The sequence below is a fragment of the Argiope bruennichi genome, chromosome 6 (assembly GCF_947563725.1).
Source record: "Argiope bruennichi chromosome 6, qqArgBrue1.1, whole genome shotgun sequence".
Classification (NCBI taxonomy): Eukaryota; Metazoa; Arthropoda; class Arachnida; order Araneae; family Araneidae; genus Argiope; species Argiope bruennichi.
This window is the reverse complement of record NC_079156.1, coordinates 57992029-58015346: the sequence shown is the minus strand read 5'-3', so window position 1 is coordinate 58015346 and position 23318 is coordinate 57992029. Positions and strand designations below refer to the sequence as shown.

The 23318-nt window shown below is 25.4% G+C and overlaps 1 protein-coding gene across 2 annotated transcripts; it reads left to right on the top strand.

The window, feature by feature from the left end:
• The first annotated feature begins 149 nt into the window (after nt 1-149).
• LOC129971372 (polymerase delta-interacting protein 2-like) lies at nt 150-20365 on the top strand. 2 transcript variants are annotated; one of them, XM_056085076.1, is made up of 12 exons: nt 150-339; nt 430-490; nt 1505-1602; nt 3601-3709; nt 6570-6639; nt 7641-7748; nt 9121-9257; nt 9463-9489; nt 10268-10393; nt 11298-11377; nt 12649-12776; nt 20227-20365. In XM_056085076.1, exons 1-11 carry the CDS (start codon nt 239-241, stop codon nt 12743-12745), a joined length of 1014 nt encoding a protein of 337 aa, XP_055941051.1. In that variant the 5' UTR covers nt 150-238; the 3' UTR covers nt 12746-12776; nt 20227-20365. The 2 variants fall into 2 exon arrangements, with proteins under 2 accessions (XP_055941051.1, XP_055941050.1); XM_056085075.1 differs by lacking the exon at nt 20227-20365 and having other exon boundaries at nt 151-339; nt 12649-12794.
• The last annotated feature ends 2953 nt before the right edge of the window (nt 20366-23318 follow it).

Below are 23318 nucleotides of genomic sequence, written 5' to 3'. Positions count from 1 at the left end.
TTTGATGTTTGAATATATATGAATAGATTTTAATATTTAACTGAGAATAATATCTTTTTAACACGATATTTATCTCATTTTAACAAAAATTGTATGTTTGCTAAAATTTTATCGTATATTTATTTTCATAAATTTATTATTTAGAAGATGGCAGTGGTCAATGATGTTATTGTAACTTTTCGTAAACATTGCGTATTCATGAATTAATTTACGATTTTAAATTTAAAAATTACGCATTATGAATAAAATTCGTCATCTGTCGTTTTTGACGAGATTTGAAAATACTTTGTTAACAGTTTACTACAATCCTGTATTTATTTTTAAAGCGCGTTTTGCAAGGTAATATTAATGGAATAATGACAATTACTTTTCTCTTTTAAAGGTTTTTGCATTTGTACTCATACTATGAATGTTTCATTTATTTATTAGGCTTGCAGAAGTCGGAAAATTAGAAACACCTAAATTAGAAGGCAAATACGATACTGGTCAAGTAAGTTTCGAATTTTATCATGTATAATGTATTACTTGATTTCGCATTTTAATTTGTTTTCGTAATTCGAAACTTCTTCAAATTTCGATTTTTATTTATCTTATTCTCAAATACAATGTTTTCTATAATATTGTGAATTATATCACTTAATCTATATGAGTTCATACTACATAAGTTTCATACTGACGTTTATCCGATTTTGAATTTTATTAAAGGTACCACACTTACTTTTAGTTTACCATTTTCTGTTATATTTAAGTTTTTCATTGGTTTAAATATGAATTTTAATCAGTTTTTCTTCTAATATAATTGTTAACAAATCATCGTGAATTATAATTTGTAAGACTTCTTTATTTCACCACTGTTAATATGTATCTTATGTAATCATATTCCTTATTTCATTACTAGCTGTAATGTCTTGTATACACTATTTGATATTCATTGATTGAAAAAATATCTTTAATCTTCAAATTTTGATAAGCATTAGAATTGTATTTTTGTAATAGTATCCCACATTTTCTGTGCATAGATGTTCTTATTGGTATCAAGTTGCATGAAGTAATTGTTTGCATCATCTAATATATTGAACATTGTTAGTGTCATTTTAACTTTCTTTTTCCTGTTGCAAAATATGCATTTAATTTCAGCATTGACATTGTGCAGTGTGTTTTATATCCAGCAGCATGTCAACTGGATTTAAACAATCATAAAAGCAAAAAGATTAAAAATACCATTCTAAATCATTCAGCTTACCATATATTTGCTTATACACCTAATATCTTAGAGGGCTTTCATTGTAGATTCTCCTTTATTAAAGCAAATTCCTTGTTGCATACAACTGTTAAATTTTTGTAATTATCTCTTAGTATTAGTTTTAACTAAGTAATTTTTATATATATATATACTCTGACTATTATATTTTATTGTTTTGCTGATTTTACATGAAATAAATATTACATATGCAGTTTACATTTTCTTTCTAATTTTAAAATATATTTTCTATATTATTTTCAGCTTTTCTTGCATAGAGTATTTGGGTATCGTGGAGTAACACTTTTCCCATGGATGGCCCGAGTGTATGATCGTGATGTACCTAACAAGGAAGCAAACAGGTATTTTTTTTTTCAAACTACCCTTCTTGTATAATCAAGTAATTCAATTGACAGCACTTTAGTCTGCTGCTTAACATTTTTAAACAAACTGCTAATGTACCAGATGAAAAAAGGTCAAAAATAATTTTCTTGTTAGAAATAATTCTAGTATATGCTACAGTGTTTCTAATATTCAAATCTTAACATGCTAGATCAGTTATATACAGTTATTATCAATATAAATATGCTAGATCAGTTTAACATACATTATTCTATATGAAACAATTGGACAATTTCCAACGTGGACAGAGGATCTTTGCTGAATGTCCTTGGTGCAAGGCAGATCAAGCCTCCCCAGTCATATTCTTAAATGTTTAAATTTTACAATTTTTGAGATTTTATGGGATTTGCTATTGTTTTTGGACTTTTTAGAGATCTTTGATTTCATGGAGGCGGTATAGCGCAGATACACTACCTGGGATCAGAAACAACAACAATTGAACAAATGAATCGGATCAGCCGAAAAGGGATAAACATACTTGTTTGCAATGACAAATGCATATTGCTTCACAGGAAAATGCATTTTTTCTCCCCAAAGTAACTTAGCTTTACTTTATGTAGCATGAAAGGAAGAATACTTTTTGCTTAAGGGCATGAAGTGCAGGTACCAACAAATTTTAATGCTTAATTGTGGCTAAAATAGAAATAAAACTATGTTTTGCTCATGTAATTCAATTTAGTTTCCCCCAATTCTGTATCATTGTTAAATTAACAGTTTTTAAGTATTATTTTAGTAAAAATCAAAAAATTTCTTGTGCATTTGTTCAGTTTTTGAGATTGTTGTATCATCATTCTTTTAATTCGTAAAATTGATATAGAACTGGATAAATTTGCTTGCATGTCAAAATAACATTCACAGTTGTTTGAAAAGAGTTTTAAGAAAGAACTAAGATTTTCAAGAAGAATTCAAATCCATTTCCTTAAATTAAAATTTGCTATTTTCCAGAAATCATTGATTTGAATTATTTAAATCATTTAAGCAACAGATATTAAGATTATAGTCACGATTTATATGTCATTAGTAATTATTTTTGATGACTTAAATTTATGATAGCAGTAAGGAATAAAAATTTAAGTGTCTTCCAATATATCATATCCTAATAATAACATTATTTCCTTTCTTATCATGTTAAAATTATTTCACTGGTAAAGTGATAATGATTTCAGTGAGATAATGTGGTATAAACAGCAATGAGTATATTTATTAGTTAATTTCTTTTAAATTAAACAAAACGTTAAATTTAATAAGTATTCCATATTCTTTTGTAAATCATTATCATTATTGCTTATATTAAATCTCATCTATTTTATCATTATATAAATATTAGCCAGTTTTTTTTATTTAGAAGATCTGCTTATTTGGCTTTCACATAATGATAAAATTATTCCCTTTATTTATGTAATTAGCATTTGTATTTTGATAACACCTTTTTAAGATTGTGTCAAGATGACTTCAAATACATAATCAAGAAATTTCTTTTATATATTCTATTTAAAAGGTAAAAAATGCTTCCCTATTTAAATTTAAAATAATAATATATAGTAATTGCAATAATTGTAAATAAATATCTTCAAATTATTATATTCTAGAATTTTATAGAAATTTTATCACTATTATTATTATTACAATTTTTGAATAGATGCTTATTATTTATGATCCATAATTTATATAATACCTCTCTGAAATTATTGATAGTAGTAACAGAGAAATTGTTAATACTATCCCACAGGAATTTATTCTGTTTAAGATATGTAATTTTGTGTATGTGAAAAAGAATTTCCTCAATAAGAATTTTGAAAGTAATTCTTATTTGGAAATCCCAAATAGAATAAATTTTATTTTTATTTAGAAAAAAAAAATTGTTGAAAGTTTTATTGACTATTAAAAATAATGTGTACTTTTTTTATTGTAAGTTTCATTTTCTAATTATTATTATTTATTTCTTCTTTTTATCATAGAGAGAGTGAAGAATCTAGTACTAATTATAATCATGTGGGAAAGGAAGTAAAAAGTCATACTCATACTTATTATCAAGTCCTCATTGATTCCAGAGATTGTCCTTATGTGGTATGCTATTATGATTTACTCTTTTTTGATGTGTTAAAAACAACTTTATTTTACAAATTCTAATTGTTTTTTCTAAAATACCTATTTAGAATAATCTGCGATAATGTGTAGTCCATTTTGATTCATTGTATCTGTGAAAATCAATCTTTCTGTACTTTCTATTGTGCAATATATTTTCTTGTTTTATTTATATTATAAATTAAATTAATCAATGCTTTAAAAAAATTCATTTTAGACCTTTTTTTTTCTTTTTTTTTAATAATAAAGCTATGGCTAATTCTAGTAAAGCACTTCTCTTTTAACTTATGAATTTCGTAACCCTTTCAAAATTTATTGACTATCTGAAGATAAAAACTACCTTATCCATTAACATCACATAAGTTGATAGTCAGATTTAGTTGTTTTTACATAAAAGTACTAAATCAGCAAAAATTCAGAGATTCTCTGATTTTGAAAACATAAAACTTGTAACCATAATTTGCAACAACACTCTCATTCTGCTTTGGATACTTCACTGTAATCTGATTCCTTTTGTACAAGATTTTTACAATATGGCTTTAACTTACTTAAAATACTTTCTGAATATTTTTAAAGTATTCATTCATTGATGCTAATAATTGCAATCTTCAAATAAAATTCTTTTAAATTTAAAAGAAAGTAAAGTTGTGTCAAAGAAATTCCTAAAAGAAACTCTTAGTGGAAGGACTAAGAGAAGAACTTCTCACACCATTCTCTTGTGTTCTGAAGTAAACTGATATATTTTTCATTGTTGCTCACCATGTATAAAAATGCCTTCATGTGGAAAAATAAATTAAAGCTAATTCCAACTTTCTCCTTCCAGTTACGCATTTGCGAAATTATGTTATAGAAGAATAAGTTATCAAGATAATAATCTAACTTGAAGAATTAAATTATTAAAGGATAAAATTGATTTACAAATTTACGTGAGGAAAGCAATGGCAAAACATCCCATCAACTGTCCAACAAACCATGGTGGGTGCAACACAACAATAGCAACACCTTTCTGATTCAGCCTTGTTTGCTTGTGCATTCCAGTCAATGCTGTCAAATACATTCCTGAGACATCATGTTCTTTATGCTACAGTGTTGCTTGTAATTCTGCGTCATTATTTTTTGGAGGGGAAATATCCATTCCTAAGTGCCCTCCATTCAAATATCAACATAATTAATATGAAATTTTCATTGTTATAATTAGTCATCTCCCTCGCCTTTAAATTTGTTTTTTGGTTTATTAATGTAATTGAGGTGCTTATATAGCATACTTTTATGCTGAACAAATGAAGGAATATTTTTGAATTCATAAAATTTTATCATTATCTCTTTATATCGATTTAAGGTTTATATTGTGTTTTTTTATTATATATTGGATTGCATGCTTAAATTATGATATAATAGTAAATAATATTTTTAAATTATTATTTTTAAAAAGTTTTGCATTTTTTAAATATTTTAACAAATTTATAATTGAGATTATGCTAAATTTTCAAATATGCTTCACTTGAAATTTACCTTTATTCTCTTAAGATCAAAGAATTGTTTGATCCCATTAAACAGATTTATCTAACCCTGAAGCTAAAAATGAAGGTAGCCTTGTAAATGAATAATGATAATCAGAATAAGGTAGTGAATATCTCATAGGAAATTTTACAACCTCTGATTGTGATAAAACTATTAAATCCTATGCTGTTTTTGTTTTTTTTTTGCATTAGATACAACTATTATTTTTTTAAGAGTATTTTGAATCTTGTGTTTATTATTTTAATTTCCAAATGTTTTATATGAAATTAATTATATTTATATGTTATTTAATAATTTACTATTGTATTTTTAAATTGATAATTTTTGTGTGACCAATTTCCCAATATTTAAGTATAGTGCAGGCAAGCATTCTATAGTCTATCTTCCCCAAGTAAAAACATCGGATAAGCTTCTGCAAGGGGGAAAAAAAAATGGCTGAAACACATCTGTATATATCTTTTATTTTATTAATATTTTGTTATTGTGGATCATCTTAGTTTATATAATACAAGTATAAATTACTAGTATAACAAATATCCTTTTATATCTCTACTCTCTTTGTTGAAAATAATTTTTATGTTAAGGTAAAAGTAAAGAAAACTAATGTATCACGTTTAATATATATTTAAATTTTAACCTCTTACTTGGACACCACTGTTAGGTAAGGTTGTGTGTCGAAGGGAACTGACGCATTTCCACTTCTTTTAGAGATGAGAAAATTGTAATGACATCTCTTAATCTAATTTAAATCCTAATTAATAGCTACTTTTTTATTTTAAATTAGTTCTAAATTTATTTATTCTAAAATTTTCTCATATTTCCTGATTTAAATCTCATATCATTTAATTGTTTCTAACACATTCTCTAAAAAGTTGATGACTTACAATTCTCATGCTGGAAGCAAAGGGATAAAATTCCTTAACACCTATGACATGCTTTCCAAAGATATATAAGATTCTCCTTTCTAAATCGCCATGTGTCAAAGAAATCTCTTAGTAAACACACTAAGGGGAAAACTTCTCTCACTTTTCTCTTATGTTTTGATGCAAACAGATGTATTTTCCATTGGGCATCCCATTGTATGTTGTCCCAACAAACGTTGGCGTTACATTGTTGTTGCCGGCCTTTAGAAAAATAAATTGAAGTTAATTCCCTCTTTTTTTTTCAGCTATGCATCTGCAAAACTTTGTTAAATATATATATCATAATTTTAATCTTTTTTTTGGGGGGGGGGCATTTTATAATTTAAAAAAATGCTGTCTTTTGACTTAATTTTTTCAAAGCTTAAAATGAATGAATTTTTCTGTTTTTATTATTTTAGAGAACTCAAACAGAAGCTGTGACTGTTTTAGGAAATCATGATAATAGTCGATCACTTTATGCCATTCCAGGTACATAATGCATTAAAATATTTCTTAAACTCTGTTTTAATGCTATATTTTCTATATTTTGCTTTTTGTAATCAACAAGTTGAATTAATTGCATTCATAAATGTGTTTTTGTTCTTTCTGTTTCTGTACATTCTGACATATTAAGCATTTGGATAAGATTATTGAAATGTTGCAAAGTCTATCACTAACATTTCAAAAATTCAGAAGAGTTCTCTGAATCAAAACACCTATAAAATAAACTCTGATTATTTTGAACTAGAATATATAGAATACTAGGAATATCATCAGCATTTCAAAATTTTGGAAGAGTTCTAGGAATTAAAACACTTATAAAATAAAATTAATTGGAACCAGAATACAAGTCTCATAAGAAAAAGTCAATATAAAAAAGGATATACATGAACTGAAATTTATATATTATTTATTACATAACAGATAATGTGCATTTAATGAATGATGCAAAAAATGTTACTAAATTCACAATTTTTTTATAATGCTGTGTTAGAAAGGCTAATATTCCATCTAATGACTACACATTCACACCAGTCATAATTGTGACTTACTGTTCAAAATTATATAAATCTGATTGTAAAATTTCCATGGCATGCAAATATAAGTTATTTATTGTCAATTCTGAAATTTTTTTTCACTTTCAACTGTGTTGTACAATTTTTTAGTTGCCATGACAGTCTGTTTCTTCTATGTGTTATAATAGCCTTAATCTGTATTTATTTACTAATAACTATTGTCATTTTTTTTCCATCACTTATTAAAACTTGTATGATCATCGTCTAATTAAAAACCTGTATTATTATTATTTTCATCTGCATTTTAATAGTTAATGTGTTTTCCAAGTTAAAGAATTTGCTGTGTAAATACATTTCTTTATTAAATTGTTACATTGTACCTCAAATATTAGAAATAATTTTCATTGCTTCTATAAAATCTATATGTTATATATTTAGAAACATATTTGATAAGTAGTTTTCTCTTTGTTGTAGGTTTGGATTATGTAGCTCATGAAGATGTGATACCTTATACTAGTACTGAAAAACAACCAATTGCTCATGAATTGTTTGACAAATTTTTAATGCATGATCCTGAGAAAGGTTATTTATTTAACTTCTAATCTCTATTCTTATTACATAGCAAAAAGTACTTTATTGGAATTCCTAATAATTGAATTTTGAATTGGATGTAATTTATTATTTAACGAACAGGTTTTTTTTTATTATAATTGTAAAATAGTATTGTTTAATAAAATAAAATACTTGCAATTAACTGTATATTTAATTATAAATACTTTATTCGTTGAATGATTTCTTAAAGTTCTGGTTGAATCCAATATAAACATTATATTTCTTACAAAATTTTTGTTGTAATGCCTTTTTCAACTTTGATTTCATACTATCTATTACTTTAGATTGTTTGACTTTCTTTAAAATACATTTTCATGAAACATCCATAACAGCCTACATAATATTCATTCCTTAATTTTTTTTTTATTTTTTTTTTTTAAGATTTTGAAATTTTAAAATTAATATCTAGATAAAATTTATTTTTTGATATACATTGTATTTATTTCATGATTTTACAATGATTTATTTTGCTTTTTATTCCAAAAGGACAAGTAATACTTCATTCTCATTAGTATATGTGTTAAAAAAATTTTACATGAAAAAATACAGTATCATTTATAGTAGCTAATTTTGTTTTTTATGAATGATAGATTTGGCGGAAACTACACAAAGCAATTTGTATTATAAGGTTTCTTTTTACATTTCAACATATTTTTAATGTAATCATCTTATTTATTTATTTTAGGATAATTATTTTGATAATTTTGTGAAAATGTTTAAGTTTTTACTTATTTATTATAACTCATGATGGAGTCATTCTTAGTTTTTATCCTTCTTTTGCTTTTTTTCTTCATTAAATATTATTTCTTATAATTAATTTATATTCTTCTAAGCTTTACAAACTCTTCCAATGCCATCAGATTGATAATATATTGTAAGAATTTTTTTTATTGAGCTGAAGGTTTGAAATTTTTATTAATTTAGTTGTGCTTTTAATATATTGGTTGTAGACTTATAAATTGAATTAATTTGCAATATTATAAAGTTTGCTCCAAAATACTTTGAATGTATTAAAGAAAATAATGTGTTAAAGTGTTCTTTGGAATTAATATAATAGTTTATTTGCATTTACTTCAAATATTATTTAAATTATTCCTCTGTAATGAAATCATATAATCGTCTTATTTTTTTTATTCTGTGATGGTTTCTTATATTAATTTGCATTTGAGTATTTCATTTTTCTGATATCATAATTTTATTACTTTTTTTCCTTCTGAAATTACTCTTGAAGTTTTAGGGCATTCCATTTCTTTTTCTTTATTATTATTATTGTCACTTTTTGTTTAACTATTTTAAGAAATATTAAATTCATTTCCTGATAAATTATGAATAATTATTTCAGATCCTCCTTTCAGTGCTCGTGAAACATTACGAGCTTGGCAAGAGAAAAATCATCCCTGGTTAGAACTTTCAGATGTACATAAAGAAACCACAGAGAATATCCGAGTAACAGTTATACCTTTCTATATGGGCCAAAGAGTATGTTTCCCTTCATTATCTTTTTCATTTAAGTCTTAGATATTTTTGAAAGATATTTGCTTTTAAATTGTTGTATATTTTAATGATCGCTTATTTTGGTTTCTTAAAATGGCATCTGTAAATTTTTTTAAATATATTTGTTTATTCTTTTTTTTAATTATTCAACTTGTTTTTTACATTTAACATTTTCTCTTCATTTTATCAGGTTGCACAGAATGCTGGTGTTTACTGGGTAAGATTAATTCTTCCTTTATAATTTATTATTTTAAACCCTTATTGGAACATATTTTCATTCTTGGTTCACGATTTTTTTTTTTTTGAACTACATGTAATATCTAATTAATATAATAAAAATGAAAAATAAATTAATCATATATGATTGTTTTTATTTGAAAAGGTTTCATGTAAAACACACACAAAATGTACCAAATATGTGGTCCTTAGCTATAAAACATTTTCTTGTATAAATAAATGTTCATATTTTTTTTTTCCAAAATATTTATAGAAATGATAGACAAAATCAATATTAAAATGTTTTTAGAAAGAAATTCTTTTTTTTTTTTCATTAAATTTTTTCTAATAAAGGAAATATCAAATTAAAGCTGTACATTATTGAATCAATTATTTATATTTATGATTTTAAATATAAATAAATTAGACTTTTATAAAATATTATTTTGTAGGGAAAAAAATTTGCTAAACTTACAACTAAATATTTGATTATGCCAGAATTCCAAGTTTGTAATTTTTTTAAGTTGCACATTTGTTCCACTTTTGGAAATCGTATTCATTTCATTTAAAGTATTAAACTTTGTTTATTACTGAACTATGAAATTAAAACATAATTATCATCAGTTAGTATTGATTAAATAATGTTGCATTAATGCAAGTACAGCATTAAAAAAATTTCTTACAATTAAAAAAATATTTGTTCTTTTTTAATAGAACGATTGCTCCAATAATATTTATAAAAAGTATTGCTATGTAAGTAGCATTTTTCCTCCTTTTAGTGGAGATATTGCATACGACTAGAAAATTTGGGAGAACTCACTGTTCAGCTACGAGAAAGACATTGGAGAATATTTTCACTTTCAGGTTCTTTAGAAACTGTACGTGGAAGAGGGGTTGTTGGGCAGGTATGTTATTCATCATAAAATAGTCTTACAACTATACCAGCTTTTTTTTTGTTGTTGTTGTTGTTGTTTGTTTGTTCTCCCTTTTTAAGTAATTAAAAATTGAAGCCATGGTAATTCATCCTGCATGTGCCCTTTGTAAAAAGAAAACATAATTTATATCTTCATTATAAATATCTGAAAATTGCTTTTAAATAGTTTGAATATATATATGTTTTAATTTTCATCAGTACTTAATAATCTTTTTGTATCTGTTTAAAAGTAAACTAATTCCTTTTAATCAAAGAAAATTGTCTGAGGGCTTTTATAGTTACCATGTTCTTAAATATAGCATTTCTTTTTCCTATTACTAAAAATATCATTTTTCAATGAATGTTTTGAACTTTTAATGCATTTTCCTTAAACAAAAGTTAAATTTAGAACAAGTAGATTCATATTCACCTAGTCAAGAAAATTTTTATCTTATACCTTGATAAAAGATGAAGAATTTCTATATAATTTTCAATTTGTATTCTTTCCCCTTTCCCCCTTCGTTTGAGTGTTTACTTTTCTTCTAATAAATTTTGTGAAATTCTGATGCAATTAATGATTGATTTTGTTTTGTGAAACATGTTATAATCTCATAGAAAATGTATGCTTCTGGTATGCGATTGTTTCAAAGATCTGCGATTTTCTACATTTTTCGAGTGGGAGTGGGATTCTCATCTTTCTCTGCTTCATAAGAAATATACAGTTTAACTGTATCAAAAGTACTAACTTTTTAAAACCTGTAATATGAAATTTATGTGGTGATTTTTATAATCCTGCTGTCTTGTTTCTCTTTCTTTTCTTGTTTTTAATTCATGATATGTAATAAATTACTATTAATGTTATCCTAAATTATTCTGCTTCATTTATTTATTTTCAGGAACCGGTATTATCTAAAATCCAACCTGCATTTCAATATAGTAGTCATGTCAGTTTGCAGTCTCCTTGTGGCCATATGTGGTAATGTATTTTTTTAATAATATTTGCTAGTGTAATTTATTAGAAATAGTAAGCTCTTACTAAAAATTGTTGTTTTCATTTTGAGTTTTGTTTTAAGATAAGACTTTTATATGTATGGCATAATACTTATATCATTGTAGTTATATAATTCACAATGTTTTTTATTTATTTATTTTTATATTTTATCACAATTAATTTATGTTCTAAAACTTACACTGAGTAATGTTATGGATTATACTTGGTTTATCTGTGCTTGAGTCAGTAGCTGTATGAATCATGTTTTATATCATCTCTTACGAATTAGTTTGCTTTAACTAATATTAATATGTTGGAATTAAACAATTTGATTCATTGTAGAATTTAATAAGGATATAATTACAGCAGGAACTAGGCTGCCTTCCAAGACAAAGAAAATTGTACATGTATTTGAATCAGTTGTTGAAAGACACATGGATTTTATGTTAAAGTTAGGAAGTTTCAATCTAATTTTACATATTGGGTGAATTTGACTTAATCTCTCAGACAAAGTGAATGATACAAGAGCTCATATAGATCATAAAATACTGCTATAACCTTTACTAATGTTTCCAAATTATGGCATATGAATTGATTATATTACCAATCAAGTACCAATCAATATATCTAAAAATTGTAATTTAAAAAGTTCCTAGTAGACCACATAAGCATAGCATATATTTTGAAAGGACAAGAAAATTCATATAATAAGACATTTTTATCAGGATGCCTGAATGTAAAGGCTAAATTAAATACCTGGAGAGTCTGCATGTGTGAGAAGTTTATTATCAAATTATTTTAACAAATTAGATTGTTAAAAACTTATATCCTGTTCCTGTGTCTCTACTTTTCAAAGCAGTGTAAAATTACTAAAATATGTTAATTTTATTTTTGCACAAAATTTATGAGGGAACCATATAAATTGAACTGAAGTGAACTATTCAATTATGTGATCAAATCTGTCACATACAATTTATGATATTTTTTTAATGGATAGAAATATTTCCAAAATAATAGTTTCATTGTTATAACTTAAAGAGCAACCAAGTGTTGACATCAAAATCCCACATTGTTATAAGTATATATACTTTATATTCCTCTGTTTTGATAATCACTTATGTAAAGAAAAGAAAATTCCTTCCAATTTTTTTGCTCACAGATTGAAGCAATATTTATAATGTAATTTATAACAAGATTTTTATATGTTAAACCAAATTGTAGAAATGAAAAAAGTCATTGTCTGTTTTTTCTAATAGGGGAACATTTAGAATGGAAAGGGAAGATGGATTAACGTTTGAATGTAGAATTCCTCCATTTTCATTAGAAAGCAAAGAAGGAACTTCTCATAGTTAAAATCTCCAGTGAAACTGTTTCATAGATATATGTGAATAATAATTTTATGGTTTGTTGAATTTTATTTCAGTAATATTATTTATCATGTTAACAGTATAAAAGTTTTGTAAGAGATATAAATTTTGATATTAGCTAAGATGCCAAGTAAAATAATATTTAATGCGAATAGTTGTTATTCATTTGTATTGGATTTCTTTTGTATTTAATACTTATTTTAATATGGTCCTTTGTTTCTTATTCAGTTCTTAAAGTCTTAAAATATTTGTGCATTTTATCATTTCAAAAAAAAAATTGATTAATCATTTTGTACTAAGGGAATAATTGTATTCATTTGATTACAAAAATTTGTATACTTAATATTTAACAGTTATAGTCTGCTTAACTGGTTTTATTTCTAAAATTTTTTTATAATTTATAGCATTATTTACTTAGTAATATTGCAAAATCTGTAATCGCTTACAGCATTTTTGTTGAAAACTTTTGCTAATATATTTTGTGTGAATTTTTCTTTTTATATAGTGTTCATATAGAATGGGGAAATAATCATAGAAAATCATTTATATTTCATTGATTTGAAGACATTAGTTGTATGAAATTGAATTATTGGGCATTTTAATAAAGCATGTGATTAAATAATTTTGGTTTGGATTTAAATTCTTAATATGGTTTTCTTTTTTTTTGGGGGGGGGGTCATTATTAAATTTTTATCATTAAACTTGTTCTTTTTCTTTCTAAAATGCCTTTTTTATTTCAAATGCCAATACTGTACAGGTGTAACATATCAAGTTCAAAAACTAATAGGAACAGATAAAAATAATCGGCATGCAAAAAAAAGAAGAACATAAGTATAGTAGTGATCTGCAACTATATTTACTTTGTTCAGGTGAAATGCTGTGAACAAGGATTGCTTTCAAAACTGATTCAAAATAAAAGTAATTAATTCTATATTTGAAGTTGGAATATTTTTTATTAGTATGAATAACTTCATACAACGTTAAATTAAATCCTTTTAAAATGGTGAATCTATAGTTTAGGTGCAATTATGTATTCCATCAAATGGGAATTTTTGATAGTGCATAAACTGGCTGACCAAAGAGTGCCAAAAGAAAAAAAATTCATGATTATTTGAAATTATGGGCTATCTCTTAAGAAATCACTACCTCTATATTCATAAATATGTAGTTATAAGATCAGAAAATGAATCTGAATTAATTTTTTATATTAGTAATTTAATATAAATCACTTCTTTCAACTTAGATTTTAAACTATTGCAAAATACTTGTATTTAAATGAGCATGTGATGTCCAAATTCTCACCAGCTTTTAACATGCATATTATTACCAAAACTAAGATTTCTCTCACATTTTTAAACTAATCAATCACTTAAAATGCATTTTGAAAATCCTTCCTAACGTTAAGGATCTACTAAATAAATTGAATCAGGTTGCAATACTCAAAATAAATTATTTATTCAGTCAAGTAAAAGAACACCAATTTGATTTTCAAGAGCTACCATTAGTAAAATATCCCAATATCTTTTAAAGTATACAAACTATTATACAATCATGCACATATCAAAACTAATTGTCCAGATTCCACCTGCCAAAACCAGTTTCATGTTTTGATCTTTCTCCTTTATCTGTCTCTGTTATTCACTACACCTGATTGATTTTACAAGAAGACAAATTACACCATTTAAACATTAAAAAGAATGAGAAGTCCCTTTTAAAATGGTCTTTTTATTTGCCCTATTTTTTCTGTTGAAATTATCTATGAACTTCTCAGTGATTCTCTTATGTTTAATTTTTTTTAATCCCAATAACCCAACCAGCATAGTTATTTATTATATTAGATTATTTGTGCTATCCCAGTCAATTTTTTTGCAGTTGTGTGAAGGAATGGTAATTAAGGTACATACCCAAGTTTTCTCAAATATTCTTGCACATGGTTGCTTATTTTTCCAAAATAGTAAATTCATGCAAGTTGTAAGTTGATGAAATGAAATTTTTAATTCTTTTGAATCATTCTAAAGATTTTCATTCATTTTATACTTTAGTATTATTATTATTAACTCTAGTCCATTGTTAAAAAAAAGTTAATAGAAAAACAGAATTCAATAAAATATGTATAAAAAAATTCAATACGATGGTTAGCCACAAAACGTTTTGTATCCAACATTGCTTCACAGTGCAGGCTCTGTGAAAAGCATTTTTTTATAGGATGCAATTATTCTTTGTAATGGTATTAAGGTTGAGTTAGATTACAACAAATATCTGTGCAGAAGCGGTAGTCCCATTAAAGCAATGAAACAGAAAACAACTTTTCCATTTTGTCATAATCAATTAAAAAAAACTTGAAAAAGGTAATTTCATAGTGTATATATACCATTAAATATTAAGGGTATTGCATATAAAATATTGTAATATTCATATATTAATATTACAAATTCAAATATTGTAATATTCATATATGAGACTTCTGTTTACCAAACAACATATTTGTGTTATTCTGTATGAAATTTTGAAGACATCAGACTCATTTTTGATTGCTTAATGTGGCATCAAAGCAATGGAATATTTTGGTAGTCAGGGGTCAAATTATGTATCTTATTTTTTGAGAATTTGTTAAAATTGCATTATTTTAAAAACAAAAATTTTGTCTTTGGATTAATCACAAACAAGCCATTGGTTTAATGATTTAATAATTCCCTGTCTTACAATGGGGGTCTGACACCTGCATTGATTCACTGGATTTTTAGTTTTTAAATCTGTAGTAAAGTAATTTAAAATATAAAAATAAGTTGAAAATGTTTCAAAGTCTCAAGTGCCCTTTATATATTATTATTTGTAATGATTAGCTGATTTGCTATAAATATTGATTATATTTAATTTCTGATTTTTTATCTCCATCATTATGCTAAATTGTCTGATATTATAACTGTAATATTTTTAGTGTAAACTGGCCCCATGACTTCGTAGCAGTATTAAAAACATAAACATCTTCTAGCGTTCATAACGTTTTTTTCTTTTTTTTATTGGGTTTGTAAATTATATAGATATTAAACAGAATAATCCTTCTTCTTTAACTTCTGAAAATGGAAGAAAATCATTGAAACATTGGTGAAACAATGAAAACGATTTGGAATATAAAAACAACAATGTAATCTATTGTTGGAAATTAGGTAAAAATATAATTTTTTTAAATTGTCAGAATTCAGAAAAAAGAAATTGTATGACTATTAAATTAGTATCAATAAAAAGACATTTTAAAAAAAATTCGAAATGGTTTAGAAATTAATTTTGTGCAGTAATATTTTTGAAAATTATTGCTGGAAAAATGCCAAAATTCAGTTTAATTTTTAATTAATCAAAATTCTAATTAAATTTCAGAAAAAAAAATCTTTTTAATTCCCATCTTCCAAGACATATATGAGTCAAATTTCATAATTCTAAGTAAAATGGTCTTAACTGTATAGCAACTAAACATATATATGCACATTCGCCTTTATTATTAATAGAGTTTGAAATATTGGGTTGGCAACTAAGTAATTGCGGATTTCACTCATAGATGGCTTCAGTTGAATTTTTAGGTTTGCAGACGTAGTACAAATGTAAAACACATTTTGTTATTTGATAGTTGGCAATTCAGCTGTCAATCAGTAAAAAAAGTTTTTTGATCGGTTGCGTAGTTTTCGTTTGGCGTTCGTTGAAAAATGGAAAATCAAAAGGAACATTTTCGTCATATTTTGCTTTTTTATTTCCGCAAAGGGAAAAACGCATCGCAAGCTCATAAAAAGTTATGTGCTGTTTATGGTGACGAAGTCTTAAAAGAACGGCAGTGTCAAAATTAGTTTTCCAAATTTTGTTCTGGTGATTTTTCACTCAAAGATGAAAAACGCTCTGGTCGTCCAGTTGAAGATGATGACGACCTAATCAAAGCAATAATCGATTCGGATCGTCACGTGAGATTGCTGAGAAGCTTCATGTATCACATACATGCATTGAAAATCACTTAAAACAACATGGCTATGTTCAAAAACTTGATACATGGATTTCTCACGAACTGAAAGAAACGCATTTAACGCAACGCATTAACAGCTGCGATTTGCTAAAGAAAGGTAATGGAAATGATCCATTTTTAAAACGACTGATAACTGGCGATGAAAAATGGGTTGTTTACAACAATATCAAGCGGAAAAGATCGTGGAGCAGGCCAGGTGAACCAACTCAAACAACATCAAAAGCTGATATTCATCAAAAGAAGGTTTTGTTATCAGTTTGGTGGGATTACAAAGGAATTGTCTACATTGAACAACTAACGAAATTAAACAATGCAGTTGAAGAAAAGCGGCCCGAATTGACAAATCGAAAAGGTGTTGTATTCCATCATGACAATGCAAGGCCACACAAATCGTTGGTCACTCGGCAAAAATTATTGGAGCTTGGTTGCGATGTTTTGCCACATCCACCACATAGTCCTAACCTTGCACAATCTGATTACTTTTTGTTTCGATCTTTACAAAACTCCTTGAATTGTAAAAATTTCAATAATGATGATGATGTCAAATCGTGCCTGATTCAGTTTTTTGCTAATAAAAACCAGAAGTTTTATGAACGTGGGATTATGATGCTGCCTGAAAGATGGCAAAAGGTCATTGATCAAAATGGGCAATACATTACAGAATAAAGTTATTTAGTTCCATGAAAAAATGGTCTTTGATTTTCTAAAAAAAATCCGCAACAGATTTTATGTAAAGAATAAGTGCCATCCAAGCTGAAAAAAAATGGACTTTTATTGGAAACTGCTGCCATTGTTTTATTAGTCTTCATAAATTATAAAAAAGTCGTGTGTCACTTTATATTAACCATATATCTTAATATTGCAATAATATATCATTGTAATAATTTTAATAGTTGTTGTCTGATTATTTATTAATTGTACAATGACTAAATTCAGCATGATGATTCCAATAAAAATATTTTTTTTCTTCTGAAATGTAGATATCAATAAAATAATATTTAATATTCTTTAAATTTTGTAGGTTAATGGCTAATGTATTTTTCCTCCATCATGCTTTATATTTGTTTCTGGTTTATGTTCTTACATAATGGCATCCAAATGTTATTAACTTTAGTTTTTAAAATATTAATTAACAAAAAAAAAGTTTTCTTAAAAAAATAACGTTATTTTTTCAGATATAAACTATCAAGAATCATCAGAAATGTTTGCATCTTCACTTTTTTTTTTTTTTTTTTTTTTTGCAAATATTTGATTTATTAGTGTTTAAAGCATCACAATACGATGCTGTATTTTGTTAATTAAAAAGTTTTTTTATATAAAGTTAAATAATAAATTACTGCTTGTCACTTATTAAAGAGAAATTGATTGAGTTTTAATGTTGAAGTTAATTAATTTTTTCCTATCTAACTCCACCTCTCAACAAGCTGCATCGTTATGTAGATATGATGTTTATTAAAATGAATCATCATATAAAGTATTATTAAAAGGGATAGCACGTCATGCATCTACATTGGTCAAAACTAATTGAATTAGGAAAAGTAGTGTAGTGATATTTGAAATTAGCTATACTATATTCTATAGCTATTTAACTTTACTGCTTCGGTAAAACTTCTCAATTTGTCATTATTATATTTATATAATCCTAATGTATAGAAAAGTATCTAATGTATTTTTGAACAGAAAGTCTAGTGTAACATTAATAATCGATGCTGTGCGATATAAAAGTAGGTTAATTTTATAGAAATATTTTATATGTCAGTTTCAGTTGTCCCTTATTATATGTTTTATTCAGTGTCTTTGGACACAGTATTGTTGTAGTACATTGCTGGTGTCTTTTAATATAACATTAATTTGAATGCAACTTTTTTTCAGTAAGCAGTTGAATATTTCATGTAAAATAAAAATTCTTGGATATTGGGTCCCCCCCCCTCCCTTCAAAATTTACTGGATAAATAAAGCAATTTTTTTCCTGGAATTATAATATCAAAATATGAATTTTTAAGAGAAAGATTAGTATATCAAAATAAAATGTACACAGTTTGTTTTATTTATTTTTATGAATATAGTATTATGTTGGGTGTTGTAGACTTTTGAATAATGTCATGAGAGTTTAAATAACTTTCAAATTTAATATTTTACAAAGAAAAAAATTACTGCATTGGGTAACCATATTTTACTGCTTATAATATTTTATAATGTCATAGGATAGGCTCCACCAATAGATGATTCTTTAGACTGTTTCAATAGTTTGGCTTATTATACATTGGAAACTTACCACAGTCGCAAAACATTTTAAATTAATTATGTGCCATTTATTTTCACTTAATTCTATTTCTTTATAAAGTGTATAAGTACCATCTGGAAAATATTTCAATCAGTTATAAAAAATTAAAGCTATATTGTTGTCAGTTTATCATACTGGGATCAGATTTGTGGCATTGTGAATAATTAAATATGACTTAGTTTTATTAAAAGTTCTGTTAAATTTTGCAAAAAGCATAACTATTGGTAAGTTTAAAACCGTTTACTTTACTATTAACATAGATAAAAATTTGAATCTCTTGTATGTAAAAAAAAAAATGGCATCCTGTGATATCCGTAAATAGGTTACTTCTGGGATCCACAAAATATGTGATTTTCACAGAGGAAAGATTTTATATATAATATGGGTTTATTTTTTACACACTTTTTTGATAAAGTAAGGGAAATTTGTGATGCTGTTTAAATTTTAAGAAAGGGAAGTGATACCAAATATAATATGAATTCTCGGTGGGATTTTTGTGGGAAAAGTATTTCCCTTAGCTGTAGATTATTATGTGCTTACACAGATGCATAATAAGCTTGAAACAGCATAATTTCTAATGGAGTATCTTTTAAATCTTCGTATTTTATTGCTATATCAATATTTAGTATTATCTTCTTATTTTGGCAGATACCAAACTAGAAGATTGCCAGATTTGTTGAAATGCATTTTAATTGAAAAATCTATATTATTGCACAAAATCTGAAATTAATAAATATATAAAATTACTTATACAAAAAGATATACTACAAGTAAAAAAAATTTTTTATCATATTGTGTACCGCACACCACAATCACTTAAATCTATATGCAGTGGCTTGCTCTCCCTTCAAAATTTACCACTGTCTTTTAAAAATCCTACAATATAAGAAGGGCTAGATTACTGAGATATTCTATACATGTCATGAAATATTTTTTCTACTTTTAGTTTTTATTATTTAGCTCTATTTTCTTCTTTGGAATATACAAAATTCATAAAACTTGAAAGATAAATTGAATTTGTTAATATTTAAAAAAAAAATTGATATTAAAACTTATAAAGTAAAAGTGCACAATAAAAAATAGATTTCTATAACATTAAATAGTAAAAGTTAATACCTCTAAAATCTTTATTTATAACATATTGCATTTTAATATTAAAATCATTTGTTTTTTTCAGAAAGAATTATTTGGAAATATCTCCAGGGATGTTCTCAAGAGCTCTCTTTTAAATTTCAAGTTTGTCCAGCAACTCTGTATATTCTTTGCATTTTTAGAGTGTTTGACTTTTTGTGTAAAATAAAAGATTATGTACTTTATTTGGTTAAAATTTTTCAATACTTATAGCTAAAAAGTATTTAAAATTCCAAGAATGTAAATGAAAGCTTCAAATTATGAACTCGCCTAGTAATAATTTCAACTAACTTTTGTAATCAGCTGTTCAGTGTCAAGTTAAAAATATTTGAAAAAGCAAAATTTACAATAGAAAAGATATTAATCTAGTTATTTCCTCTCCCAATAACAATTTTATTAAAAATTTATGCTAAATGTATTATTTTTTTTTAAATAAGAGTTGGGAAAAGTGCAATACTAATAAAATATAGCTATACACTAATCTTGAAAAAGCAAAATGCGTTTAAAAAATTAACTTTTCCAATTCTAAATTACTTTTATGAAGGATTTCTATTATTATTTTAATATTTGAGTTTTAGACCTTCATTTTTATATCAAAGAGATAAAATTTTTATAAAATGTATTTATCATACAAATTCATAAACATTGCTAGAAGGTAAATAGGTGTATATTTATTACTTTAAAACAATGATAGCAGTCCATTTTTTCATTTCTCATTTTATTAAAACAAATATTTTTGTACAAATCCAGAGCATGCAAGGAAATTTAAATACAACAGGTTTAAATTATTTACAAAAGAAAATTTGAAACTTCTTGGGAAACATTATATATTGTACTGTATGAAAATCAACAACTGAAAAATTTTGTTCAATGAAGAGGATTTAAATAATGGTTAGTGATGTGCTTTTAAATTTGGCACAAATATTATTATTAATAACACTGAAAAAAAATATATTTTGGCAAACACACAAACAATAACAACAAGATACTTCCAAGTTTTGAACAGAGTCAGAAAGTTTGAATACCCCACTGATATGTACTAATACTTAATCCTAGCTTTTACAATTTGTCATCACAAAATCAATATTACAGATCCAAAAACATCCTTTAAAAAATTGTTCAGTTGCACAAAATATATTCAATTCAAGGGAAAAGTAAGAATGATATTTATGCTGAGAAACCTCTTGTTTATTTTCATGATGTGACTGACTGAATATGATAATTTTGCAGTTATAACAACATATTGTATATGAAAATATTTTTTTTTAAAAAATGACTGTGACACAAGCTTAATAATTTCAATCAATTATTTTAATTTACTTGACAATACCTATATTTTATATATTATTAGAAGACTTTTATCATTGAAAGGAAAACTATATTTCTTCTATGAAATATAGCATAAAACACTTTCACTTTTGTATACTTAAAATTCTTGGAATATTTCTTTTTAATTTTAGATAAGCAGATAAATTATATAAATTTAAAAGTCACTCCAAACATTGCCTGCAATATAATTAATTGTTTCAAAAAAATAAAATAAAAATCCAATAAAACTTTCATTGGCTGATTCCTTGCCCTTCTCATCTTAACAACTATTATCATTTGATGATTTTTACTCAAAGAACCTGACTTATTTATTATTGGCTTTTATAAAATATAGTAATAATATTCAAATTGCCATATCTTGATTTTTTTTTAATTCAATAGACCTGAAATTAGCTATGTATACTCATAAAAAAATTATTTAAAATTAAATTTGGCAAAAAGTATTATCAGTTTTTTTTAATAGATAACAACAATTTAAAGAAAAGTAGTTGAATAGGAATGAAAAAAATAAAGATACCCAGAAAAAAATCATACTTAAACACTATTTCACTTTTGAGACATGGGGATAAAAAATACATTTATGAATCATCTATATAAATTTACTCAGGCTTCAAATAATTATACAAATGCTTTCAAACATTTGTTTTGCAAAGTAATTATTTTAATAGTTTTATATATACATATATGAACATTCTGATAAGAAATACAGCCATATACTAATTAAATGAAAACAATTTTGTGAACAATATTAAAAAGTACTATTTGCTAAAACTATGTGTAACAGCGAGTTGTTTTTCACACTGAAATATAAATATATGCATATAACATGTAAAATTTTAGAGACTCTGTAGTAAAAACACTGTATACATATAATTTGACATACTAGCCGAGGAGATTCCTGCTTAACAATTTGCGATTGTCATTATATGAGTAACTTCTATATTCGTTTCTGTCAGGCACAAATTATGCACCATAGATGAAACATTTAATTACTTTAATTGATAAAAGAGAGAAGATATATATGGTTCATGATTAAGGAAATTAAAAGTGTTTGCGAATTCTATCTTAACATATATTACTAATTGAATTCAACAGAGCCCATTTCTATCGGCAACATGCAGTAAAAACTTTTAGCAACCTTATATATTTAAACAGCCATTTAAACCCTTAAAATATATATGTATAAATTAAACTTAAAAAATTGCTTTTCTTAATAAAACAGAATTTTTAAAATTCAGATTAATTCATTAAAAAAAAAAAAGGAAAATTTGGTTTGCATTATTTAAATTGAATATGGCAAATATATAGTCTTTTAGAATGTAAATAAAAATGATCTTTCAATAATTTCTGAATAAATTTCACAATTACTTTCAATGATGTAAATAGCTGATATATTAATTTCATCAAATTTGATTGCCAAGTTAAGATTATTTAACCTATTAACATCCAATTTAAAGAAAAGTTATCTTTCACTTCTTGGCAAAGCTCAGTGCATTTCCATTCCATGAGCCCCCCCCCCTTTGTCTAACAAGAGAATATGTTTTCCCAAATTCCTAACAATTTTCAACAGGCATGTTCCACTCTTACATCATATTTTGAAGTCAAAGTGGCATCTTTTTTGAAATTTTTTCCACCTTTGATTTATTTTTAAAATACAAGAAATTCAAATGCAATTTTTAAAGACACCCTTTCTCTCTACAACAAACTTTCATTTGGAATTTAATTTTTCTTCATAGTTATCTTAATTTTAAGTTTTTTAAAATATATGTATTGTTTTTATTATATATTGTATACTGGAATTGGTAATTT

Excerpts from the sequence above, each read along its gene's own strand:
- LOC129971372 (XM_056085076.1), top strand. The coding sequence starts at position 239 with ATGAATAAAATTCGTCATCTGTCGTTTTTGACGAGATTTGAAAATACT. Across the intron at positions 7,749-9,120 it reads AATGCATGATCCTGAGAAAG|ATCCTCCTTTCAGTGCTCGT; the intron begins GTTATTTATTTA and ends TAATTATTTCAG. Across the intron at positions 9,258-9,462 it reads CTTTCTATATGGGCCAAAGA|GTTGCACAGAATGCTGGTGT; the intron begins GTATGTTTCCCT and ends TCATTTTATCAG.